The 25,826-nt window shown below is 40.3% G+C and overlaps 1 protein-coding gene across 1 annotated transcript in view; it reads left to right on the plus strand.

The window, feature by feature from the left end:
- The window catches only part of LOC121960950 (sodium channel protein type 5 subunit alpha-like), a 216,091-nt gene that overhangs the window by 39,848 nt on the left and 150,417 nt on the right, over window positions 1-25,826 (plus strand). Inside the window, exons 5-8 of the mRNA XM_088071892.1 lie at window positions 15,895-16,059; window positions 16,672-16,815; window positions 19,458-19,575; window positions 25,166-25,256. Of these exons, the coding sequence (XP_087928018.1) occupies window positions 15,937-16,059; window positions 16,672-16,815; window positions 19,458-19,575; window positions 25,166-25,256 (476 nt within the window). The 5' untranslated portion in view covers window positions 15,895-15,936. The remainder of the gene's footprint in view (window positions 1-15,894; window positions 16,060-16,671; window positions 16,816-19,457; window positions 19,576-25,165; window positions 25,257-25,826) is intronic.

The following is a 25,826-nucleotide window of genomic DNA, read 5'->3' on the forward strand; positions in this document are numbered from 1 at the left end:
CGAAATCGTGGACTACATCTCCCAGAAAACCCTCATATGTGGCCGCTCCCACGTATAAGGAGCTCGCCTTTCCATCACGGCTCCAAAACACGCCTAAGTGGCCTTGGATTGGAAATAATGACGGCTAGTTTGGTGGCTGCAATAGAAATAAAGCTGCTAATGTTTTGAACATCCGTCACCATGGTTACTGGGATGTTATCACCAGAGGAGAAGTCTCACAACATCACTCAGCGGAAACACAGTCAGCTTGCAATCGTGTTTTATGTTTTAGTTTGAAAATATTAATTTCTGCGCAAATCTGTGAAGATATCAATGGCAAAAGCCACTTTCAGTGGCGATATGATACATCGCCGAATGACATCATGACGTCACTCAGTGGAAAACAGTGTCGAGTCGTCGTGCACAAGCGTCGATTAACACATATGCAGTTCAACGTAGAAAACACCAGTTAAAAAAAGGAAAGGTTTAACGTTGGAAACTGAACTTATAACAGATTAAACTTCCTCTTTCTCTGTCAGCAGATTAACAACATCAAACACAGTGATGCATGCCTGCAGCGTGCAACATGCAGACACATGCAAGGACACATAGCTTTCTATTTCTGTGTCTGTATCTCTGATTTCACCCTGTTGTTCTCTGTTTATCAATTCACGGCTCCTGAGCTCAGATCTATACAGTAATTAACTCTTAGGGACTGTTTTGCCCATTTTCCGTTTGCATTTTATTTTTTGATAACTGTGTGTGTGTTGATGCATGTGTCCTAAATGTAGTCCAGATTGTGTATTTGAGTGTAATCAGTGAATTTGCAGCTCAGCTCCTACAATAAGTCTAAAATACACTGTGGAAACTAAATAGTTACATTCAGACTGTTCAGGTCCAAAAATGCTCCATTGAAACCCATTCAAACTGACATTTTTGATCCCACAGCCATCAGAGCAGAAAAACAGGACTTGTATTATTTCTGGGTGTCATTCTGGGCTTTTGACTCTGAATTTGTCATTTTTATATAAATGCTATTTCCACTAGGTGCACTGTCACAATCAGTGTTGCTGCTAATCATTGACATATCCCAGACTGTCATCGGCGGAAAAAAAAAAAAAAATCTACTTAGCTTGTATAATGTTGAAAATAATCTTTTTTTTTTTGTTGCTTTTTTCCATCTAAAAACATAGTAGCATCATGACAAAAACCTGGCATTTAGAGTTAAAATTGTTAACATTAATGAATATTTGCTATTTATTATTAGAACTTGATGTTGGTTAAAAAAAAAATAAACTCAATGAAAGTAGAAAATAGTATTAATGTATGATATTTTTATAGCCTTATTTTGAAAAGCACATTTTGTGTGCAGAGTGGTGTGAGTATTTGACACTGTGCAAAAAATAATAATGTATAAAAATCAACGTTGCTGCTAATCATTGACATATCCTAGGTTGCAATCATTTAAAAATAATCTACTTTTCATGAAGTATATTGGAAATAATTCATTTTTTTGTATTTTCTCATCTATAAACATAGATGCATCATGACAAAAACCTGGCATTTAAAGGGTTAAAACTCTGAAAATTAAAAAATATTTGATATTTATGGATGGATGAATGGATCTTGGTTAAAAAAATGAACTCAATGGAAGCAGAGAATAATATTAATTTCTAATATTTTTTAAAACTTGAAAATAATATTAAAATGGGCCTCATAATCATAAACATTTATTATACGGTTGTTTACAAAATTCAGATGGATAGAATAGTTTTGTGCTTCAGACAAACTTTTGATAAGCAATTCTAAAATAGTTTTACATGTTTTTAGTTTGAGTAAATACTGACGGAGGGCCGACACGATGCGCCGGACGCGCTCATCGTGGGACAGTTTAAAAACGGCTTTTGAGGAAAATGTGTTTAAAAAAGCAAACACCTGGAAACACGTTGTCCTTCTCTCTGCCCGTCTTGTTTTTCTCAGTTTAACACATCAGCCTGAATGTGTTTATTCAGACGTTTGATGAGCAGTTTGATTTTTGATTTTTGTGACGTCTGTGAAAAGTTTCTTTGAAAATCCCTTTTTTTTTTTTTGGCTTTCATTTTTTGGATGATTTGGCTGCTCGGGTTGTTTGTTCGAACATTTTCCTGACAAGTGAGATGGGGAGAAACAGTTTGACACCTGAATCTACAGGATCCAGTTTGTTGAAGTGCTTTTCGAGCCAGAACCAGCTGCTTATGAAAATATAATCTTGTCATGTGTCTATAGCGTGTGTAAACGGCTTCATTTGATTTTATTGAAACGTCACGGTGTGGACAGCTGGCCTCCTGACGCATGTTTCCTTTAATTTCAGTTTAATGTAATCGCTCACACAACAAACCTGCAGCTGAGGTGATAAAAAATACAGCGATAAAATGATACCGACGATAAAGAGCAAATAAACAAAACATGACTAATGTGGCGAAATGACATTAAAGGGAGAGAAGAAACCGGAGCAAAGAAAAAAAATAAGGAAGGGATGATAAAGGATGCAAGGACAGAAAGACGGAATATAATAGACAGGAGAAAAGGAAGGAAATCACGAAAAAATTTTCCAGCAGCCTTCAGTGTGCAGAGGCAGTAAACACTCACATCCTCTTAGGTTTGATGTCGTTTCATTAAAATGTTGTCAGACCCATATATCAGTTTTTTCAGTCTCTAATTATTAGGATTGTGACATATCCGATTATTTAGAGACCACGAACCGATATTTGGAACCGATATGCATTTACGATAAAAATTAAAATCTTTTCTTTTAATATTTGGAATTTGGAAAATAAAAATAAAAAAATTCTGCACGAAACTTTGTTTAAATACCTTTGGCAAATGTTTATAAAACACGTTAATTTTTTCCACGATCATTAAAATAATACAGATAATCAGCAAAATGTCAAATATCAGTCCCAAAAATTGGCCGGGTCGATCTGTGCAGATGTTATTTTAAGATCCTCACATCCCACAAGTCTTTGTGTCATTAAATATGTTACTGCTTAAACTAATTTAAACAGTCCGATATTAATATACAGTTGACTCTGTATGATTCATGATGAATGTACTACGTCTCTCTGACTGCAAAACATCACCATCAGCCACAAAAATAAACCTTCAAATAAGACAACGTTCAAATCTGTGAAATTCAACAACGATCAGGAGTTTCTCTGAGCCTGTCTTATTGTTTAGTCAACATTGAAACCAATCCTGATACCGGATATTAATGAGACCAGTTATCGATATTTGGAACTGATATGCATTTACAATAAACATGAAAATCTTTCTGTAGAATTTGAGTATAATAAACTAACACAAAACTTAGTTTAAGTGCTTTTAACAAATCAAAACTGAAACGTTTTTTAATGTTTTAAACGTTGTTAACTCTTTCTTTGCATGTGTTGCAGACTGCCCTCCCTGCTGTTGGTTGAGTGTGATACGCACGCTTTTTTCATTAATTATGGGATCAAGCTGGACACAAATTTAACAAGCATGCATTGTGCGGCGATCAGCAGTGAGCGATTCTGCGCCGGACTAGCTCATCCCAAACGAGCCGCGATATATTAGAGAGAGGGAAGCAAAAAAGGGAGCAAGCAAGAAAGGAAGAATTAATAAAGGGGAAGTATCAGACGGGAAAATAAATCATAGATTTAAGAATATAGAAGAAGAAAAAAGAAAATATAGAAGCACGGACCTGAGAAAGGAAGGAATAAGGATTTAAGGAGGAAGGAATTAAAACAGTTATTTTGGAAACAAAAAGATTTGGATATGGACGTTTGCACCTTGATGAGTGTGAAAAGGAACCTGTGGGATGATCAGTTTCAGTGTTTTTTGGGCAGTTTTGGCCTCAGAGGTGTTGAGTTGATTTCTCGTCAGAACAGAACTCATTTTGTCCTAATAGAAAAAAATGTTGCATTTTAATTAAATTTAATTTGTGGAATGTTTCTTAAAGGTTGATAGTTGGTTTGGAGGGTTGAGTCTCTGCCTTCACCGTCTGATGGGGATTTGACGACGTCTATAAAACACTTTATCTTCAATACGACCTTGACCAGAATATGAACTGATATCTCTCTGTGTGTGTGTGTGTGTGTGTGTGTGTGTGTGTGTGTGTGTGTGTGTGTGTGTGTGTGTGTGTGTGTGTGTGTGTGTGTGTGTTAATAACCATGGCTAACACACTCAGAGGGACACTCACTGAGACACTGGAGATTGCTAATATGGAAATTATTATACGATATGATTTGTGTTTTTGTGTGTGTGGAAGTGTGTGTCCCAGTGCACACACACACCTGAATGTTTCATTAACACCGGACCTGAAAACTGAGTGTGTTTAATATCTGTGCTGGCATTTTAAAATAAATTTTAAAAATGTTCTTTTCCCTGTGTGAGCTGTGTTAGCTACTAACGAGAATCTGTAGCTACGTGGTGGCTTGTTCTTCAGCTCAGTGTGTGTGTGTGTGTGTGTGTGTGTGTGTGTGTGTGTGTGTGTGTGTGTGTGTGTGTGTGTGTGTGTGTGTGTGTGCTTTGTGTTACTAAGTTAGCAGCTAAAGGGAGTCTGTAGCAGCTTGGTGGCTTGTTCTTCGTGCTTTGTGCTACTGACTTTGCAGCTAACGAGAGTCTGTAGCTGTGCAGCGGCTCATTCTCATCATCCAGGTGTGTGTGTGTGCTTTGCATTACTGAGATAGCTGCTGACAATAGTTTTTGGTTGCCAAGCAATTTCTTCTTCAGGGAAGGTTTATGCTTTGTGCATCTGGGTTAGCTGCTAACAAGAGTCTATATCTTGCGTGTGTGTCTTTATGTGTGTGTGTGTGTGTGTGTGCTTTTAATTACTGAAATAGGTGCTAATTGTAGTCTTTTGCTGCCTAATGGCTTGACCTTTGGCATGACTGTATGCTATATGACTGTTAGCTGCTAGAGTCTGTAGCTTTGCAGCAGCTACTTCTCTGGCTCATGGTTTGTGTACTTTGTGCTGCTGAGGTAGCTGCATATAAGAGTCTGTAGCTGTGTGATGGACAGCAGCTCCTTCTTTTAGTCAGGGTGCGGGTGCATGTTTTGTGTTACTGTGTTAGCTGCTGACGAGAGTCTGTAGCTACTTGGCGGCTCAGTCTTCATTTCATTTCCTTTGGCAGGACTCCCCTAGCGTCTCAGAGCAGAAAATTCTGCAAGTTTTTCAGAATTTTGAAAATCTTATAAACATTTAATTTAGCTGCTTGGTTAATGGCACATTTTTTGTTAGTTTGACTTATTTTTGCTTTTCAGTGTAAATAATTCTATATTAAATTATAGAACAAATGATCTATTTATGGATTTAAAAAGAAGCAACAAAGGCTGTTTTTTATCTCGGTCCAATTTTTCTGCCACGCCACACTAAAATAAATCAAAATCCTAGTGCACATACTTGGATCTTATATCATACTTTATGTTTTTTCGACTTTGAAATTTCACTACGAGACTGAAAACATGGTTGGTGTTTAGTTTTTAGCACTTGGACAGGAGGTTAAGTGTGCATGAGTGTTGCGGAGGACCACACAGTCAGCGGCAGGTCACAAACAGCAGGATGGATTTGATGCTAACATGTAGCGAGCTTCACGCCGACCTGCAGAGGACTTTAAGGTGAAGTCAGTGGCGTCAGAGCGGGCGATGCCAGAGGACTCGCTAAGCTAATGAGTCAGGTTGGCTCAGTGTGAGGAGCCGAGGCCCGGACTGTCTGCAGCCTGAGCAACAACAAAGCACAATGAACCAACTACTGGCAGTCGGGGACAATCAGTCAACCCCGCCGAGAAACAGAAAAGCACCTTCAGCAGCAGACTGATCCAACTCCCTCTGACGGGCCGCCACGCAGGAAGCCAATTTAGGGCCAAACAGTCTGAAAGGAAGAATGAAAGAGAGACCAGAGCCTTGTTACAAAACTACAAGAACACAACTCTGCATCAGTCACTTTGAAACAGTAGAGCCTGGAGTTTATGTAAGACTGATGGATTTAAGAGGCACTCGCAGCTCTTTATAGACCAGAAAGTGACTCTGGACAGCGTCTTTGGTCTTTGCTGCAGTCAGAGGCATCGTCCCAACGGCCAGTAACATTACAGCATTAACAAACACACAAAATGTGCTGAAATACGAGTTTACACAATGACATGAACGTCTGCTTTAAAGCTGGGGTAGGAACATGGGCGCATTATAGCACAATGGAGCCAGGCGCTCAGACTTTGTGGTGGCTTTGTGTCTCTGTGAGGTTATTTTTTCTTTTTTCTGTAATCATTTGGGTGTCTTTAAGGTTATTTTGTGTCTTATTTGGTCATTTTGTCTCACTTTGTAGTCATTTTATGTCTCCTTGTGGTTGTTTTATGATTCGATTTGATACGGTACGATACGATACGGTACGATACGGTACGATACGATACGATACGATACGATACGATACGATACGATACGATACGATACGATACTGTCAGTTTACACAGAAATTCCTTTTGTGTCCTCGGACAGCTCCGCTCAAGAAGTTCACACATAAATTAGACATGCAGTAACAAAAACAGCACATACTCATTAAAAATACATCAAACAATCATGACCATGAAAAAATATCAAATAATATCCTCATACTCAGATCTTAATTTGCAGGACATTTTTAGGATTTTCTGACATTTTTTTTTTTAGGATTTTCTGATGTTTCTGGGATTTTAGGATGTTTCTAGGATTAGTGGCCTTTTCTAGGAATTTAGGACGTGCCTAGGATTTTAGGACCTTTCAAGGACATCATTGGATGTTTCTAGGATTTCAGGAGGTTTCTAGGAATTTAGGATGCTGTAGGATTTCATGACTTTTCTGGGATTGTAGGGCTTTTATAGGATTTTGGAACACATAGGATTTGAGGACATTTCCAGGATTTTAGGACATTGGGGTCTTATCTAGGACCTCTGTTGGGGGGTGTGGGGATCCTCCACTGGCACGTTTTTTGATCAACAAGCTCTATTTTGATGCTGTTTTATTCGCTCTGACACCTTATAGAGACTAAAAGGACAAAAGCATTTCACAGTGTCAGTCACTTTATTTTTATTGTGAAATAGACAATGGTTAGGGGGGCCACCCAGGGGCCAAATTTGGCCCGTGGACCATAAGTTGAGTATCACTGCCGTAAACAGTCACAAGTGTGGAGTGGAATCAATCAGATGTAAAAACTCAAAAACCTCAGAAAGGTGGGATTTAGGAGGCTGCGAAGGTGTGAGGGTTTGTCATCCAACATAGAGCTCCGACATGACGCACGGAGACGGCTGCATGTCAGGGTCACCCCCCACCCTCCGATCCCCCCCTCCGATCCCGAAGCCAAACGGTCCCTGTGGTCGTCTGCCAGCTCAGCTTGGCTCTCTGCCTGATATCAGTGAATCACTTCCTGCGCCGGGCAGCGGCTCGACTCCGTTAACAGCGGCACGGTGACAAAATGTGTTTTCTCCTCTCAGGCTAATTGAATTGAAGGTGCTGCATATTCACCGCCGCTGCCGCTGCTTCTGGACAGCAGCGTCCTCTCAGGAGACGGTAGTTGTGTGAGAGTTTTTCGCTCTCCATCACGGCGCTGTGACAGGACGCTCTGCTTTTAGAGCGCAGCGAAAGAGCTGATGGGATTGGTCCTGAGTGATGCCACACCTGCTGAGAGCTATTCCCCCTCTTCCTCATCTGTTTCATACGGAGGAGTTTGGGTGACAAAACTGCAGTGGGCACAAAATGTCTTCAGATGGTGATAAACCTGGAGTCAAGGTTGGAGAGTGCTGTGCGTCACTGTTACATCAGACCAGAGTCCCTGTGCAGAATTACACCCAACATTTGTTCACATCCAGCGCTGCAGAGAGGAGTGTGCTGTTTATGGAGCAGTTTTGGGTGGTCCACATTTAATTTGGGTGGTCTAACTTACACAAAAACCTGCAGTTATGAACCAGCATCTTTCTCGCTGTGTAGCTGTCGTTGTGCAGGCTGGTCTCGTGCACTGTTCACATTTACTGACAAAAAGTACCACGCCCAAATGTGCGCATGTCCGGCGTAAGGATTTACCATTAATTTGTACATAACTCACATATTTTGGAAGGATGTGATCACCTGATCTGTGACCCGGTGGAGGATGAAGTACCTGAAAGTCATACTTGAGTAAAAGTACAGTTTTCCTACCAGAAACTGAATTTGGTAAATGTTAAACTCACCTATTAGTTGTATCTGGCATCTCTAGGATTTCAAAATGTTTTAGGATTTTCTACTATTTAACTGTCTAGGACTTTAAGACATTTCTTGAATTTCAGGACATTTCTAGGATTTTAGGACATTTCTAGGATTTTAGGACATTTGTAGGATTTCAAAACTTGTTAGGATTTAAGCATGTTTGTAGGATTGTAAGACAGTTCTCGAATTTTAGGACATTTCTCTGAGTTTTGGATGCTTTTCAGATTATAAGACGTTTCTAGGAATTTGGGAAATGTCTAGGATTTCTAACATTTTTAGGTTTTTGTAATGTTTTTAGGACATTGGGGTCTTAGCTGGGACCTCTGTCAGAGCTCTATTTTGATGCTGTTTTATGAACCCTGTCACCTTATGCATACTAAAAATACAAAAACAATTCTGAGTGTGAATAATTTTTTAAAAATTGTGAATTAGAAAACGACTGCCACCTGGCATCCTATTGAGGACCAGATTTGGCCCACGGGCCATAAGTTGAGTACTGAGTAGTCATTGTTTTACATGATTTACCTTCTGATACTGAATTACATGTTGTAATACGGTCCACCTGAGCAGAGACTGCACAGTCATGTCTCTCTCTGCACATTTACATATTCATAGCTTTTACGCAACATAACTGTTAGAAATGCAGTTTTTTTCAGGATGTACTTTGTTAAGGAGATCCAAGTATTTGAGGCGTCTGACCTTATTTCACAAACATGCTTCAGACGTGATGTTGTAACATGGCCGATGTAGCAGAGACGGAGAGAGAGAGAGTTCGTAGCTTGCCAGAGGTTGGGAGAAGCGCTTGGAGGAGAAAAGAGCAAGCCAAGCGTGCGGCCATTCTGTCCAAACACACACACACACACACACACACACACACACACACACACACACACACACAGACACACACAGCAGAAGGGCGAGAGGGGAACATACTGTATCTGATGAATAGCTGAAATGGTATGGAAATAAAGGAGGACAAAATATGCATGCACCTACGCCAAGCACATGGCTGTGAACACACACACACACACACACACACACACACACACACACACACAGAGCTGATGAATGCCTGAAAAAATGGAAATAAGGAACAGACGCTACTTTACGGTACTTAGGGAATATTCTGTTTAAAAAATAAAGTGTTCACAAATGCCGTTACAGGTTAAAGTCCTGCATTTACTATTTTACTAAAGTCAAAATACTCATCGTGCAAAATGACCCATTTTAGAATCATGTATAATAAATCACTGCATTATAATTATTTATGCGTTAATATGTTTAACAGCTGCTCATGTTAATAACTTTATATACTGCTGGCTAGTTTCATCTAAAATAATTAGTCATCATTTAATGCCCGCCTTTATTTTGTATTAATGTCACCTTACCTTTTTTTTTTACTTTAAGTACTTTTCCTTACCTGTTCCATCTTTTTATGTACATATTTATTACTTGCCATTACAAGAAAGCATAGTGGTGGCGCATATCCGAAAAGCGTTAAAGGCAGGTGCTTTTTTTTTTAAGCACATCCACAAGTGACGTTTTGAGCGAACGCTCTTCTTCAGATGTTGCTGTGTGTATGAAGAAGGCGTCTTTTCCCTAATTATTATATAGGGATTATATAGGACTTCACAGGGATTTTTGAATCCTTGTTGAACTGGTGCACGAAAGCATACGACCGGTAGGCGGCAATTCTGCACCTGACGGATGTTTGAGAGAACCTGGACTTAAACTTTGACCTAAACAGACGTTTCGAGAGGAAAGTTTTAGTTATTTACAAAAAAAAAAATGAAGATAAAAGTACAATTTATTCAGCAGAAATGTGTTTTTGTATCCTGTAAATTAGGGATCGACTGATATTGATTTTCAGGGCTGATACTGGTACTGAGTGTCGGTAAAAAATGAGACGGATGACTGATATTTGTAACCAGTATGCATTATGGATATGAAAATTATCGACGAAAATCTACAAAGGGCCATTTTACTCAAAGCTAACATTAGCAAACCTGCAAGTGTTTAGTAATATTTTTTACGCCAAGCTTTGATAAATTTGCATTTAGCGAATGTTGAATCAAAACTTAAACATTCAACGGTATTTACAACTCATTTCCAGCAGCTTTTAAAATTTGTTTTCAATAAAGATGGTTGAAAATTTTAATTAAAATGAATGAATCATAATAGTTTCCTGAGGTTTTACAAAGTAAAAAATTCTTACACTTTATTTGCACTTTTTAATTAATCAATTAATGTTATTGGTGATCATTAAATTAAAACGCTGATAAGGATAACCAGCAAAATGCCAAATATTGGCGCCGATAATCGGCCAGGCTGGTAATCTGTCGCCCGCTGCGGTAAATCAGCTCGCAGGACCGTCAGCTCCATCTGACGATTTTGTGAATGAATCTTTTCAGCAACACACGACGTCCAAGCAAAGTGTGTACGTGACAGACTGTCAGATCAGAATAGAAACCAGAACTGAACAGCTCATCAGGAGCTACTGTACTCGACATACGTGTGTGTGTGTGTGTGTGTGTGTGTGTGTGTGTGTGTGTGTGTGTGTGTGTGTGCATGTGTGTGTGTGATGGCTTCAGGTGACAGAGTGAGTAAAAATGTCTCCAGATTTAAGATAAAATAAGACTTCGTATTAAAACTTAAATTACGTGTCGGCTGGTTTTCGTATGTGTGGATTCTGTTGACATGTTTATGCATCAGATCTGATGTGACAAAGTGTGTGTTTGTGCGTGTGCGTGTGTGTGTGTGTGTGTGCAGTACGTGTTTTATGCTTGTTAATAAAGTTGCATGTATAATACGCGACGCATTCATGTTTACATTACGGGACAAGCCTGAACACGACGACATGAAATATGTAGGAAATTGATATGAGGTGTTATATGGCTGCAGGTTTATAGACACACACACACACACACACACACACACACACACTGTAAAAGCAGCGTGTGCTTCATTCTGTCTGTGACTTTCTGCATGCATATTTGCCCCTGTGTGTGTGTGTGTGTGTGTGTGTCCTTCCTGAGGGCGATGCCTGTTTGGTTAGCGGGTCGTCTGTGTCGGTGTTTTGACCCAGAAATGTATCCCGTCTCTCTGTTTCATAACGTCCTCTCTTCACTCTCGGCGTCTGTAGTTAAAATCCGCCTGTTGTTCGTCCCGACCACATCAAACTGTTTGCGTTTGGAGTGAATCAAAGTTTGCCCTCGAGCAAGGCAGCTGATTGGAGGAAACCAACTTATTATCTCCCAGGGAGAATCTAAAGATGAAAGCCGGGTGTTAAAAGTCAAACAAGACATTGTGAAATGAACATTTTCGCCCGTTTGATCGCTTTGTTAAACGGTAAAATTTGTGCGTTGATAATCTTTGCTGAACATGAATACATATATTTTTACATAATATACCCCAAATATATTTATTTATTAGTTATTACACATTTAAAGGGGACCTATTGCGTCTAAATTTCACCGGGTCCGTCAACGCCACGTCACGACTACATCACGACCTTCAGAGCCGATCGCAATCGTGAGTCCACTTTATTGCTCATGTATGTGCTAACGTCAGGGAAGCATGTAAACTAAATTGCAGATGTTGTTATTTCCTCCCAGATTTTGGATTGTATGCCACGTTCATAGATTTTTTAAGTTAAAAAGTGCTGCTATTTCCTGTTACGGTCATGCCGTTTCTGCAAGCACATTGCTACATGTAGCTGCATGCTAATGTCAAGGAAACTGGTATTGTAAATTTCTTCCTGAATTTGGATCGTGTTCCTGCTGGAACATGTCGGATTGTGAAGATTATGATTCAGAAGCTTTTATTTGTTATTGTCGTTCTCCGGCTGCATTGACGGTGCACATACACCTTGAAATGTTGGCCAATCAGAGCGGACTAAACATTTTCCAGAGGGGTCTTAAAGAGACAGGCGCTGAAACGAAGCATTTCAGACAGAGTGGATTCAGGTATTTCAGTTTAGAGAGTTCAAAATATATATGTTTTCTTTTTTTACATTAAAACATGTAAGCATGTTCTACTAGAAACCCAAAATATAAGCACAAACCTAAAAATTCATATAATAGGTCTTTTTTGTGCATGCTGTAATCTGCATGTACATCAATGCAACTCAAAATAGGTCAGTTGATTTCAGTCTTTGTTAAAAACCTAAAGGTCTGGATGCGGTTTGAGGCCATAACACAGTGGTAGTAAACAACAAGACAAAGACACAATGAGTGAGAACAGAAAAAGAAACATCATTAAAAGCAGCGAAAAGCTTCTGAAGGCGAGCAGAAATGAAAGTGTCTGTTGAGTAATTTGATGTTTGTGGCAGTTAGCCGTCGTGCAGCCTGAAGCTGGAGGAAGAGCAGCGAGCGTCAGAGGGGGATTACTGCGTGAAAGGACGCTGCTGCATTTCTATTAAACACATCAGGCCGACTGATGAACTCTGGTAAACTCTCACATTCATTCAGGCGCCTGACTCCGAGATCAGCAGAGTCAAAGAACGGCGCTGCAAATAAAACGCTGCGTTCAAACGGGGGCGCGTTTACTGTGTTCACGTGAAGCGACCGTATGAGTGCGGCATTCACGACCTCGTAAATGGAAATGCTCGGAGAGCTCAGAGTTCATGACTTGGCGTACACGACTTATTGTGTCGTAAACACGAGTTCACGGGTTCGATTTGAACGCAGCAGCAGTGGTATGAGAGCAGAAAGATTTTCACACGGGGGGGAGGAAAAGTGAGGACAGGGGGAGGCCGGCAAGGAAAAGACAAAGAAGGAAAGGAGGGAGAAAGTAAAAAAAGAAGGAAAGGAGGAGAGAAGTAAGAAAATTAGGAGGTACACTCTGAAAAATAAAAGTTCCTGAAGAGCTGAGATTTTACCCAGAACCGTGTGCTTTTGAAGAAAAGGTTCCTCAAGGGTTCTTTGTAAGACAAAAAGATCCATTAAGAGCTAAAATCGTGGTTGGTGGGAGAGAGATCTATGGGTAATGTAGTCAGTATCTATGTTTAGAACCCACCCTGCGGTTGGTTCTATATAAAACCTTTGAATTATGAAAAGGAAAATAAAGAAGGAAATAGAGAAGGGACAGAAAACAGGAGTAGGGAAGGAAGAAAAAGAGATGCTTTACAAGGAAAGCAGAAGTTGAGATAAAGTAAAATAAATAAATGAAATAAATTTCATGCAGCAGAAATGTTTTTTTGCATCCTGTTAACCGACAACATCTCTTTTCTTGTGCTTCTTTCAGACACATTTTAATAAGTGTTAAAATCTTTAAGCACTGAGCAAACTGGTTTTATTTCTTTCAAAGACGTGGGGAAAAAGGCAATGAGCAACTTGGTAAGAAATGTTCCGCAAACTGCAAGAAATTTGTAGATTTAAGAAATTATGAAAAAAAAAATAAAAAAAAATAGGGAAAAACAAAACAATCATTGAAAATTATTACATATTTCAAATTATGTTACAAAAATTATTAGAATTTTCAAGCACGTTTTCCAAGTGCTTCAATAATAATAGCTTTAGGATATGTTTTAAACAAAATAGGGAAAAAAGAAAAAAGCTGGTAAAATTAATAATTCATAATGACATAGTTTAAATTTTGTTACAAAAAATATTAGAATTTTCAAGAACCTTGTACAGGTAATTTTATTGTACTTTTTCAAAATAAATTTCTTGTAAAATTTTTGGTAATTTCTTCTGATATTGCTCATTGCCTTCTTCCAATGTTTTTGAAAGACATAACACAATTTTCTCAGGTTTCAAAGGGTTAATTTGCTCGTGACCTCCTCAGATCAACCTGGTGACTTGGTGAATGTGTCACGTCAGCGGGGGTCCCGACACGTATAGAGATCGCAAAAAAATGTGTACGTGACCGAGTGTCGGAGCAGAATGGAAACCAGGACTGAACAGCTCATCAGGAGCTACTGTACTTGACATACGTGTGTGTGTGTGTGTGTGTGTGTGAGAGAGAGGGAGACTGAGTGGATGACAGCTTTTGATAAGGATGGAAAACAGAGCTGGATTTTCCTTTGATGTGGACACACAAACACGCACGGCACACACACACCCGCGCACAAACACACACTTCAGAAATCAGATTTGGGAGCTGTGAAGAATAAATGCATGAAGGGTTGAAAAACGAGGCCTGTCTAATCATTCAATTAGGACCCGAAAGCAGATGGTCCGGACACACACACACACACACACACACACACACACACACAGACCTGTTACGCTCACACTTTGTCAGTCTCGCTCTCGTCGAACTCTCTGTGTAATCCTATAGTCGATTTCTCTCTCTCTCTCTCTCTCTCTCTCTCGCTCTCTCAGTGTAACTCTATACTCGATCGCCCAGTTTTCTGAGTGTTAATGAGACACTATTATCAGCCTGCACTTCATTACCTGGACATCCCATAATAATCTGACTGTATACATGGATATAGCAACACAATATCAGTGACCGCCTTTCTCTATAAATATCAGCGACAGTATGTGGATCTCCCTGCAGGGGACCCCTCACCCTGGGGCCTCAATCTGAGACCCGTCCCCTCTCTCTCTCTCTCTCTCACCATTTTCTGACAAAATTAACTCAGATTTTGGTTTTTTTTTCAAATGTAGGAAAACCTGATAACCGGACAAAAGATCAAAGTTTTTTTTTGTTTTTCTTTTTTCTGTGTCATTTTTAGCGTCACAGATGCGCCAAAAACAGGGTTAGGAAATATAAGAAAACAGCATGGAGGCCAGTGAAAATGTAACATTGCTTACTTCTTTTTATGCTGCTACTCCAGTGATAGCCATGGCTGGAGACGGTGAAATGAAATGAGGAGATTTTGTATAAAAAATTCCATTTCAGCTTCATGAATCAGCCGGTCCTCGTCCACGGCGGCGCTTTCAAAGCGAGCGACAGGAGTAAACAAAAACGCCGCCCGATGAGCTTACACGCCTGCAGCCGCCAAGGACAGCTCTTTAGTCTGCTTTAAATCAAAAATGTTATATTGGTGAAGTTTTAGTCTTCTCTTAAAGTCACTGAATCGCCAGTGCCAGCTCTCATCGGCCCAAAATACAAACAAACAATAAATACAACAATAAAAATACATTGACTTTGAGAGGGGAGAACTCTGAGTGTTAGCATGCTAAGGCATTCTCTTGTTTTAGGACTCATTTCTGCAGCACATTATTGTAGTTTGGTAGCTGTGTCGTTAAAAGGCACTCTGGGAAATGTAGGAAATCAGCGTATGAAGCAGGTTTCTGCACCCTGTAGACTCCACATAAGTGGTTTATTTTTTCCTTTTCACTTTTTTGTTTCAATCTACAAGATCTTCCTCAGGTGACCTGTTTGTACATCAAAAAGTTTCCTTAAAAAGAAAAAGACAAACTGTTTATTTGGATTCTTCAGTGTGCAGAGACTTCAGTTGTGCCCTGCAGTGAAGTGTTTTTCGTCTTGCACCTGAGTGTTTTTGTGAGCACCCTCGGTCCCTCTTGTAATTTAGAAAACCGCTCACTGAAGTAGAAGGAAAACGCGCAGCTCAAGGGGAAGTTGGTCAGCTGAAACATTACATATTTTAATATTTTTAAGGGGTTCTGAGTGGATTCTTGTTGTTTTTCGTGATAGATTATTAGTTTTGTATTGATGGTTCCTCTGTGTGTGTGTGTGTGTGTGTGTGTGTGTGTGTGTGTGTGTGTATGTGTTCAGCTGGTATACTGGGCCAGTCAGCAGCAGGATCAGGATGAGAAGATGGCTGGCTGTGTGTTTCCAATGGGACCAGAGAGCTTTCAGCGCTTCACGCCGGACTCCCTGGCGGGCATCGAGCAGCGCATCGCCCAGGAGCAGGCCCGACTCAAAAAACAATACCAGGAGGTACACAAACTCACAATAACAACACGCCTGAAAAAAACAATTATTAATATTATTATAATTATTATTATTATTATTATTATTATTATTAGTATTAGTAGTAGTAGTAAAAGTTGTTGTTGCATTATGTATTCGTGTTATATGTATTATTAGTATCATTATTGTTGTTAATATTATTATTATAATAAAAAGTAGTAGTAGTAGTAGTAGTAGTAGTAGTAGTATTTGTATTATTTGTTAGTGTTATTGGTATCATTAGTGTTATTATTTTTTAAAATAACTTTTATAATTGTATTATTAGTCTTATTAGTACAATTATTATAATTTATATCTTGATAATTTCTTATCATTTTTAGTATTGTTGTTATTCTTGTTATTATTGTTATTATCATTATATATGATATTATTATTATTTGTAGTAGTTCCATAATTGTTCTTATTATTAAAACAAGATGAATCAGGAGGCAGAAGATAAAATATTGGAGGTGAAATCTGAATAAAATGTAGGGCAGCTTCAGTGGGCAGATGTGAGGTGTTTTGGAGGTGGTAAAGTGTTCTCTGTCTGTGTGTGTGTGTGTGTGTGTGTGTGTGTGTGTGTGTGTGTGTGTGTGTTAGGACCTGGGCGACGTGGTGCTCCCCCGGCCCCGGCCCGACCTGGAGGCAGGAAAACAGCTGCCGCGCATCTTTGCCGACATCCCGTCTCATCTGGTGGGCGTTCCCCTGGAGGACATCGACCAGTACTACTTCAAAGACAAGAGGGTAAGTGACCCAGAGTGTGTGTGTGTGTGTTTGTGTGTGTGTGTGTGTGTGTGTGTGTGTGTGTGTGTGTGTTTAGAAACACCCCGTGTCTCCTGTTGGAGAATCCCTGGAAGATAAATGGTCTCTCTGGTAACCTACTTCACTGAGGACCAGAGGGGAGGTGGACGAGTGAGTGTGTCCCCTCTCTCACAGTTTGTCCTCCTTTTTAAACTCTCAGACCTTGTTTACACCTGGTCCAGGTGATCACATGTCTGTCCCACTCTGTCTCCTGCACTCTTTTTCCTGTTTCAGGGTGATTTCAAACCCGTGAGTTCAGTCTTGAATCTTAATTTTCCTCCTTCCATCCTTGATGTGATGCTTTTTCGAAGATTTAAACACAGCTATTGTGTGGACCAAAATAACCACACCGAGACCCCTCAGGGCGCATATACTCCAAATCTGGTCCCCCAACCAAAAGTGCCAGTGGAGGATCCCTCGCAACCCCCAACAGAGGTCCTAGCTAAAACCCTAATGTCTGGAAATCCTAGAAACATCCTAAAATTGGAGAAATGCCCAAAAGTCTAAGAAATGTCCTGAAATCTTAGAAACTTTCTAAAATGCTCTAAATGTCCAAACATTTGAGAAATGTCCTAAAATCCTACAATTTTCCTTAAATCCTGGAATTTTCCTTAAATCCTGGAATTTTCCTTAAATCCTGGAATTTTCCTTAAATCTAAAAAATGTCCTGAAATTTTGGAAATTTAAACTTAAAACTAAACTAAATTAAACTTAAAATTCTAGAAATGTCCAAACATCTGAGAAATGTCCTAAAATCCTACAATCTTCCTTAAATCTAAGAAATGTCCTGAAATTTTGGAAACATCCTAAAAAAAAACCTAGTCATGTCCAAAAATCCCAGAAATTACCTAAAATGCAATACATGTCCTCAATCCCTAGAAATGTACTGAAACCCTAGAAATATCCTAAAGTCTGAGAAACATCCTAAAATTTTGGAAATAAAAAAAAAAACTGAAAACCTATAAATGTCCTAAAATCCTAGAATTGCCAAAAATCACAGAAATGTCCTCAAATCCAAACAATGTCCTTAAATCCTTGAAAAATGTCCTAAAATCCCAGAAACATGCTAAAATCTGTCTGCTGCAAGTTTGACCTCCACAGCTTCCATACTGCGCTCTGCATGCTGGATTGTCTGAGAGAAACAAACTGCAGCCCGCAGGAGAGCGACTCGACGTCTGACCTGGACTTGCAACCAAGTCGCGATGATGACTCGACCTGCCTGCTCCTAACAAACACATGAAAACAGCGAGCTGGAGGATCAGAGCGTCCCGCTGAGAGAGTTAAAATGAAACACCCGCGGGGCGGCCGAACACGCGTGCTCCTCCACCTGTGTTTACGTCCTCGCTGCCGCCTCCAGACCAGAGAAAGCAGAGCTAAAAGAAAAACTAACGAGTTTACCGAGTCGTCCCCTGATTCAGGACCGGAGCGAATAAAGTGACGGTTAGAAAACGCCCTCGTCTCCTCGCCGCTCTGTCGTCTCTCTCTCCGGTGACGCCTCTCCTCAGGGAGTCTCCTCACCCCTTTTTCCTTCCATCGCTCTCCCTCGTGCCGCCTCTTTCTCTCCGCTCTCTCTTTAAGCTCAGGTGTGTTTCCTCTGGGTTTCAACACACACACACACACACACACACACACACACACATTATATCCGTTGTGTGTGTGTGTTGTTCGTCTTGCAGGAACAAACAAAAACACACTCAGCACCTCTGAGCCCGTCTTCACGCTCTGTTGTGCTATTAAAGGGGTCAAAGGTCATGGCAGGGTTTCAGATTTATCTTTTTTTCTGAATTTAAACAATAACACGAACGATTCACATTTTATTTTTATTAATTAGTTTTATTTTTATTGTGGTAGAGCAGGAACTTGCTTTGTTTGGGGCCACGCGTGTTTCTGTGATATTAGGACATTTATGAGATTTTAACTCATTTCCAGGGTTTTTAGGACGTTTCTGGGATTATAGGACGTTTCTCAGATTTTAGTGCATTTCTAGGATTTTAGGATGTTTCAAGGATTTTGCGACATTTCTTGAACATCTGGAAGTTTTCTAAGAATCCAGAATGTTTCTAAAAGTTTAAGACATATACGAGATATTAGCATGTTTCTAGGATATTAGGAAGATTTTCAGGATTTCAGGGACGTTTGAGGATTTTAGGAAATTTCTAGGAATTCAGGATATTTCTAGGATTGTAAGACAAGACTAAAATATCAGGACATTGAAAGGATTATGGACATTTCCAAGCAAATATTAGCCCAGGCTATTACTTGAAGTTTTACGGTATGTATGCTTAAAATTTGCCTGAAAATCATGGAAATTAATTGGTAAAAATGTTTATGAACTCTGCAAATCAAATCAAATCAAATCAAATCAAATCAAATCAAATCAAATCAAATCAAATCAAATCAAATCAAATCAAATCCGCCCTGTGGATGTTGGACCAAAGTGGTGATTAATGTTATTTTCCCTGAAGCGTGTGTCATTATTCTCTGCGTGATCGTGGTCGGTTTGGTTCTGCGGCTGCTCGAGAAAACAAAAATCACTCTTTTGTTCTCCTCTCTGTACTGACTGCATGTTTCTGCGTCTCTTGCAGACCTTCATAGTCCTGAACAAAGGGAAGGCCATCTTCCGTTTCAGTGCCACATCCGCTCTCTACATCTTCAGCCCTTTCCACCCCGTCCGCAGAATCGCCATCAAGATCCTGGTACACTCATATCCTTCGCCATCGCTGCTGCTGCTGTATGTTCTCTGACAGTGGTATGATCTGGCTGCAGGGGGGGGACAGCTGCAGGGGGGGGGGTCAGAGGTCAGATGCAGAGCAGCCTGCAGGGCCTCAGCGTGTGTTGAAGGACGCTGTGTGTGAGCGGCCGGGCCACCCTGACGGCGCTGTGTGTGATCATATAAACAAGCAGACGCAGGCTGGGTGCTCCATCACCGCAGGCGGCTCGCAGCTCCACTGATCCGCTCTGCAGCCGCTCGTCCACCAGCGCTGTTTTTACTGCACTTTAATGCTGAGATACTCCACTTTTACTGCATTATTCCCATTTTCTGCTTCTTTATACCTCTACTTCACTATATTTCAGAGGGAAACACGTTCTCTGGTCATCTCTTTATTTCCGTCTTCGCTTGTTTTTGAAAGAAATCAAGCCAGTTTACTCAGGTCTCAAAGGGTTAATCGTGCAGCACGTTCAGAGATGCAAACAGTTTAAAGGTTTTGGGGCTCTGCGCTGACATGTTAACGTACACACTGTTGAGTGATAGACTTCATGTATTTAGCTTAAACCGTTTTATGTTAACTGTTTAGTTTATACCACAGCGAGCGGCGCCGACATGCTTACATTAACTCTTTAAAACACCGTGTCGGATGATACTCGCATGCTTTCACTATATCTTTAAACAGCCAACACATTAAATTAATTAAACTAAATTAAGTTGATTGATAATAGCTTCAGCAATTAAGGTTTTTTTATGCTTTCATGCAGTTTTGAAGAGTTATTAATGGTTTATTAATGTGAAATGACCCATTAAAAATAGTCAATCTGAAGTCCATTAAATGAATTACCTCCAGTTGCATTAGAGCCACTCACTGAATTTTTGCTTTAATGGAAAACTTAATAAGCACAATGATAAATAAGGGTTTTTGAAATAAACATAGTTAATATTTAATTATGAAACTACATAGGTAGCCAAATATGAAGATGTTTTTTTAGGGAAGAATAATGCAAAATTAATACATTTTCTTCCTTTACTGATAAACCTCAATAAACAATGTGTTTGACAAGGTAGAAGGCTGTTTAAATAAATGCAAAACTGTGACAGGAAAAATAACTAAAAATAAGTTAAAATGTGTTTTATTTTTAAGATTATTTCTCTAAAATATCTAAAACAATATTTTAAACTAATGATTATTATGATTTTAAGCACATTTTCAGGCCATTTCCTTGTTTTGATATTTCTTCCCCTGATTTTCATTCTATTTTCTTGTAACTTTTGTAACTTTCTTTCTAATTTTAGGTGATTTTATATTAAAGTTGGCAAATATTTGTTCAAATACTTGGCAGTAGTGATCAACTTCAGATTAACGTGGCCCCCAAAAAACAGCAAGAAAATTACCTGGGAAAAAAAAGAAGAAAAATAACAAAAACAGAAAATGACCTGAAACAAAAGTTAAAATTAAAACAAAAATGACAAAATTGAATAATTTTACTGAAAGATAAAAGATATGATAATTAATTTTTTAAAAAATCTTGATTTTTTTCTAGTTTTTTAATAAATCTCATTCATTCATTTTCTTATCACCTTTTACTATTTTTTTGCACTTTGACATTTCATGCCAAGTTGCTGTTTTCTAAAAGATATCAAATGATTTTGCTGAAAATTCGAAGGTTTAAATGTTTGTGAAAGACGTCTAAATGCAGCAAAAGAAAACTGATGTCGATCCGGGTTTCAAAGGGTTAAAAACACTCTCTGACACAGATAATTGACCACCTTAAAAAAAAGTCATCATCAGATAATTATCATGTTTTAAGGCGTCAGAGTGACGTTAGAGTCCAAATGTTGTGGAAAAGGGACTTTGGCGAGTCGTCCCGTCCCATGCCGCCATGCGCCATGCAGACGTCCTCCTTGGGCTCCAATCGCCAGGCCAACATGACAGATATTACCTCACACCCAAAACTCAACAGCCCCCCTACTCCGCCCTCGACCCCCCTCCTCGCCCCTCCGCCCCTCACCTCACACTCGTCTATTTTTACCCGGGAGGCGGCTGCTGGTGTTGAGAGATGTCGAGCCGGCGGACACGCTGCTGTTGTCAGGGGGATAAGTGGGTGAAGAGGTCGCAGCGGAGGTGTGGCGCTACTGATGTGCCACATGTGTGTGTTTGAGTGTGTTTATAATAGAGACAAAACAAAAATTAGAACAAGTGTGTGTGTGTGTGTGTGTGTGTGTGTGTGTGTGTGTGTGTGTGTGTGTGTGTGTGTTGCGGTTGAAGTGGAGTTGTAGTGTGCGTGTGAGTGTTTTTAAAAATATGTGTTTGACCAAGTGCGTTCTGGATTCATGCCCGACCACGCTGGCGCCACAATGACAAGCTGTGGTGTGAGGTGGGGGCACACACACATACACACACACACACACGCACACGCGAACACTTCTAGAAAACACAGGTTGTGTGTTTTCTCGCTCAGGTGTTCAGTTTTAACACTTACTGTCGTTTCTGACAGAAAACACTGTTTGACTACATTTCCCATGGGGCCTTTGCTCTGGAGGACACGCGTTTGACTTTGTGTCCCACGAGACATTGCTCGGGGACCGTGTTCATCCATCAGACTGCGCCGCGGCCACCAGCTGTGTCTCCTCGCGTTGCCTCCTCGCTGGTGAATTGATGTTGTCAGTGACTCTCAGAGTTTGTGGAGCTCAGCTGTCCTGTTTCAGGAAACTTTTAAAGAGGTTACAGTTACACTAAAACTAAGCTAAAAACTAAAACTAGGTGTAAAAAAAAATGTTTTAGGTCATAAAAAGGGAAAAATGAAAACTATCTGAAAAAATATTGTGTACTCAAGTAACATTAACTAAGAGTGCTTTCACACCTGGATTGTTTGGAGGTTTTTTTCCCAAAATAGGGAGCATTTCCCCCTCGGTCCGCTTCGTTTGGACTCGTGAACACAGCAATCGCTCTCTGATGCAGAAAAAAACTCGATGCCGAGATCACCTATAATATACAGCCTTATGGTGTTTTTATTCCTGGTTTATGTGTGAGTGCAGTAGGTGTTATGTGCACAGTTTTCAGTGAGGTGTATCTGGGAGTATGTGCACTGGTTCATCTAATGTTGTTTTTTGTTTAGACTTTTGTTGTGTTTGTAATGTAATGGTGTGATTGTTGTTTTTATCGTAAGTGTGGAGGTATTATCTGGGCAGCACTGAGTCCAACACAAATTTAAAGACAGGAAAGTATATCGTATCGTATCGTATTGTATCTTATCTTATTTTATCAGATCTTATTTTGTCTTGTCATGTCTTGTTCTGTCTTGTATCGTCTCGCCTCATTGCGTCATGAAGTGTCGTGTTGTTTTGTCTTACCTTACCGTATTGTACCGTACCGTACTGTACCGTACCGTACCGTACTGTACCGTACCGTACCGTACTGTACCGTACCGTACTGTACTGTACCGTACCGACCTGAGGAATCAAGTGGTAGCAAACATCAAAATCACAGCGTGTCCTGGGGTATAACCAGAGCGCCCTCGTTAAAAGTGCTTCATGTGATATAAATAAACAGTCTAGAGGAGTCACAATTTGACCTCTTGTTGCCTAAAATGTGCAAGAAATTTTTTCCAGCTTGTTGAAGACAGGTGGGTGGAGTTTAGCGGAGGGGACAATAAGTGCCAGAAAGAGAATTAGACAGTCAATTTGGTGTACTTTTCTGTGATTTACGGCTCTTAGTCAGCGTGGATAAGAGCAGCGAGTGAGATGTAAAATGGAAAAACGTCCTCAGTGTGACTCTCTCCCTCATTGTGAGTCTCTCTGGAGAGTGTCAGCTAAACGCCTGAAATGGAAATGTAGAAATGTCTTGCTTTGCTGCCTTGTGTGTGTGTGTGTGTGTGTGTGTGTGTGTGTGTGTGTGTGTGTGCAGACTACATGCCGAAGTGATTTTACATGTGTCTTTTTTTTTTTTAAATACCTTTCACTGATTTCCCATTAGGGCTAAATAAAGACGAAGTGAACTGAAAGGCTGTGCCGGGTTAGCATGTGTGTTTCTGCGCTCCCCTCCGACGCCTGCCACGTTCAATACAGCAAATTAATATGCCATTAACAGCCCCGATGGGAGAGTTGGGGGGGGGCACTCCTGTCTAATCATCATATAATGGGGAGCGGTAACTTTTCCAAACTGTCAGAAGGCAGCAATACATGTTAAATATCACCCTCACCTGCCATGTTTCAGCACGCTACACGCGCTGCGGCGGGAGCAGCCGTGCTCAGCTGTCAATCACAGCTATAAATGAATCATAATTATTGTAATTTGACAGAAGGAACATACTCCCCGAGTGAAAGCGGCCCAAACTCCAGCTGAAAGTTGTTTGAGCTGCAGGTAATTGTTGATTGAGTGCCGGCTGTAATGATGTTGCCGGAGCGCGGTGGCAGGCGGCGAGATAACACGGTTACCGATTGACAAACAACGCAAATGTCCCCCTGCCGCCGCTGCCGCAGAGCCAGGAGCTAATTATGCCGTAATGATAACCCTGCTGTTGTGGACCTCCCAGGCCACCGTACCGGTAATGTCGTTACACCTCCCACATCCACTGCTGGATCTATTTTTTCTTTTTTTTTAATAACTTCCTCCTTCTTTCCACATTTGTGTCCATCGGTCTTATTTTCCTCTTCCTCCTCACCTCCATCACTCGCTCCTTTTTCTCCCAAATCAAAGCAAACCTTTCAGTTTCTCTCTCAAGCCACCAGCCGCAGCACTGCTTTTATTTTGAAAAACAGCAGAAAGCAAACGTTTTTGGATCAGCAGCACAAACCCAGAGAACAAAAAAAACCACAGATCAGTCTGTGTGTTACTGAACGCTGATGCTGCAGCTAACAGTTATCTTCATATTCTTAACCCTTTGAAACCTGGATTGACATCATTTTTCTTGTGCTGAATTCAGACTCCTTTCACAAGCAAGTCTGATTTCATTCAAAAACATGAAAAAGGAATCAATAATGAAGAATCCAGTAAAATTTGACAAGAAAAAAGACCTGAAAATTAGTTTTTAAAAAGAGAGAATAGAAAGAGAGATCATTATTAGAAAATTATCACAATTACTTGCTGACTTTCAGGTAATTTTCCGACAACTATACGGTTTTGTGCACTCTGACACCTTATGGGGACTAAAAATACAAAAATTCACTTTATGAATCACTTTATTGTTATTATGAATTAGAAAGTTGTTGGGGGGCCACCTGGCACCCTGTCAGGGGTCAAATTTGGCCCTGCAGACTGCAAACTGTGTGTCACTGCTGCACCGAGTGCACCTCTTTCCCCCACATTTTCTTCATTTATTAATCTGTATAAACAAAAGTGGGAAGTAATAGAAATATTTTCAATGTTTCTCTTTAATTCCAACAATATTGTTGAAAGGAATTTAACAACAAATGTCTTCATTGTGTCATTGAACGTGATTTTCTTGCCGATCCAGTTCATTCGGCAGCGTAAGTGAACGTGATGTTTGCGTGACTCTTGTTTTTAGCAGTCAGGTGATCGAATGATGACACAGATCATTTATTTCTGCTCTGTGAAACCTCCTTTTTTCCTTAACCTGCTCACGTTATTCAGTCTGTTCATCATGTGCACCATCCTGACCAACTGTTGCTTCATGGCCATGTCCGAGCCGGCGTACTGGGCCAAATACCTGGAGTAAGTACACCTGAAACACACACCTGTGTCTGTGTGCGTGTGTGTGTGTGTGTGTGTGAGGGTCGGGGATTCCCACAGACGGTCAAACTGCTGTCGAATGTTGCGCTGCCAGCAAACGCCGGCACGCTGTGTGTGATGATGTAACAGCGTCCAGAGGGTGGAGGGACACTTTGGGCCGATCGTTCTGCACAAACTGTGGTGATCAAAGTCAGATACAAAAGCCTATTTTTGGTCTGATGCCTTTCAGTGAATGCGTCCGATTAGATTTTGATGAGAGTGTATTGGCGGCCTGACCGTCCGACTGAGCCGAAACACTCTGAGCGTATATTTGTAACTTGTGTCATTTTTTATTATAAAGCTTCAAATGCTCCTTTAATCTGCTGTTTTTCATCGTTTCCTGAACAGCAGTGATTCGAGGTTTATTACTGTCACACATTTTTTTAATCAGAATCATGTTTTATTGACAGTAGCACATTTACACATACAAGAAAAAGAAAAATTTCAATTTGCACGATGGACACAAAGACGCCTCCATCCTGTCGTGTCCATCGTGTCGCCCAGCATGAATTC

This window comes from Plectropomus leopardus, chromosome 21, assembly GCF_026936395.1.
Source record: "Plectropomus leopardus strain MGB_pleo_1.0 chromosome 21, ASM2693639v1, whole genome shotgun sequence".
NCBI lineage: Eukaryota > Metazoa > Chordata > Actinopteri > Perciformes > Serranidae > Plectropomus > Plectropomus leopardus.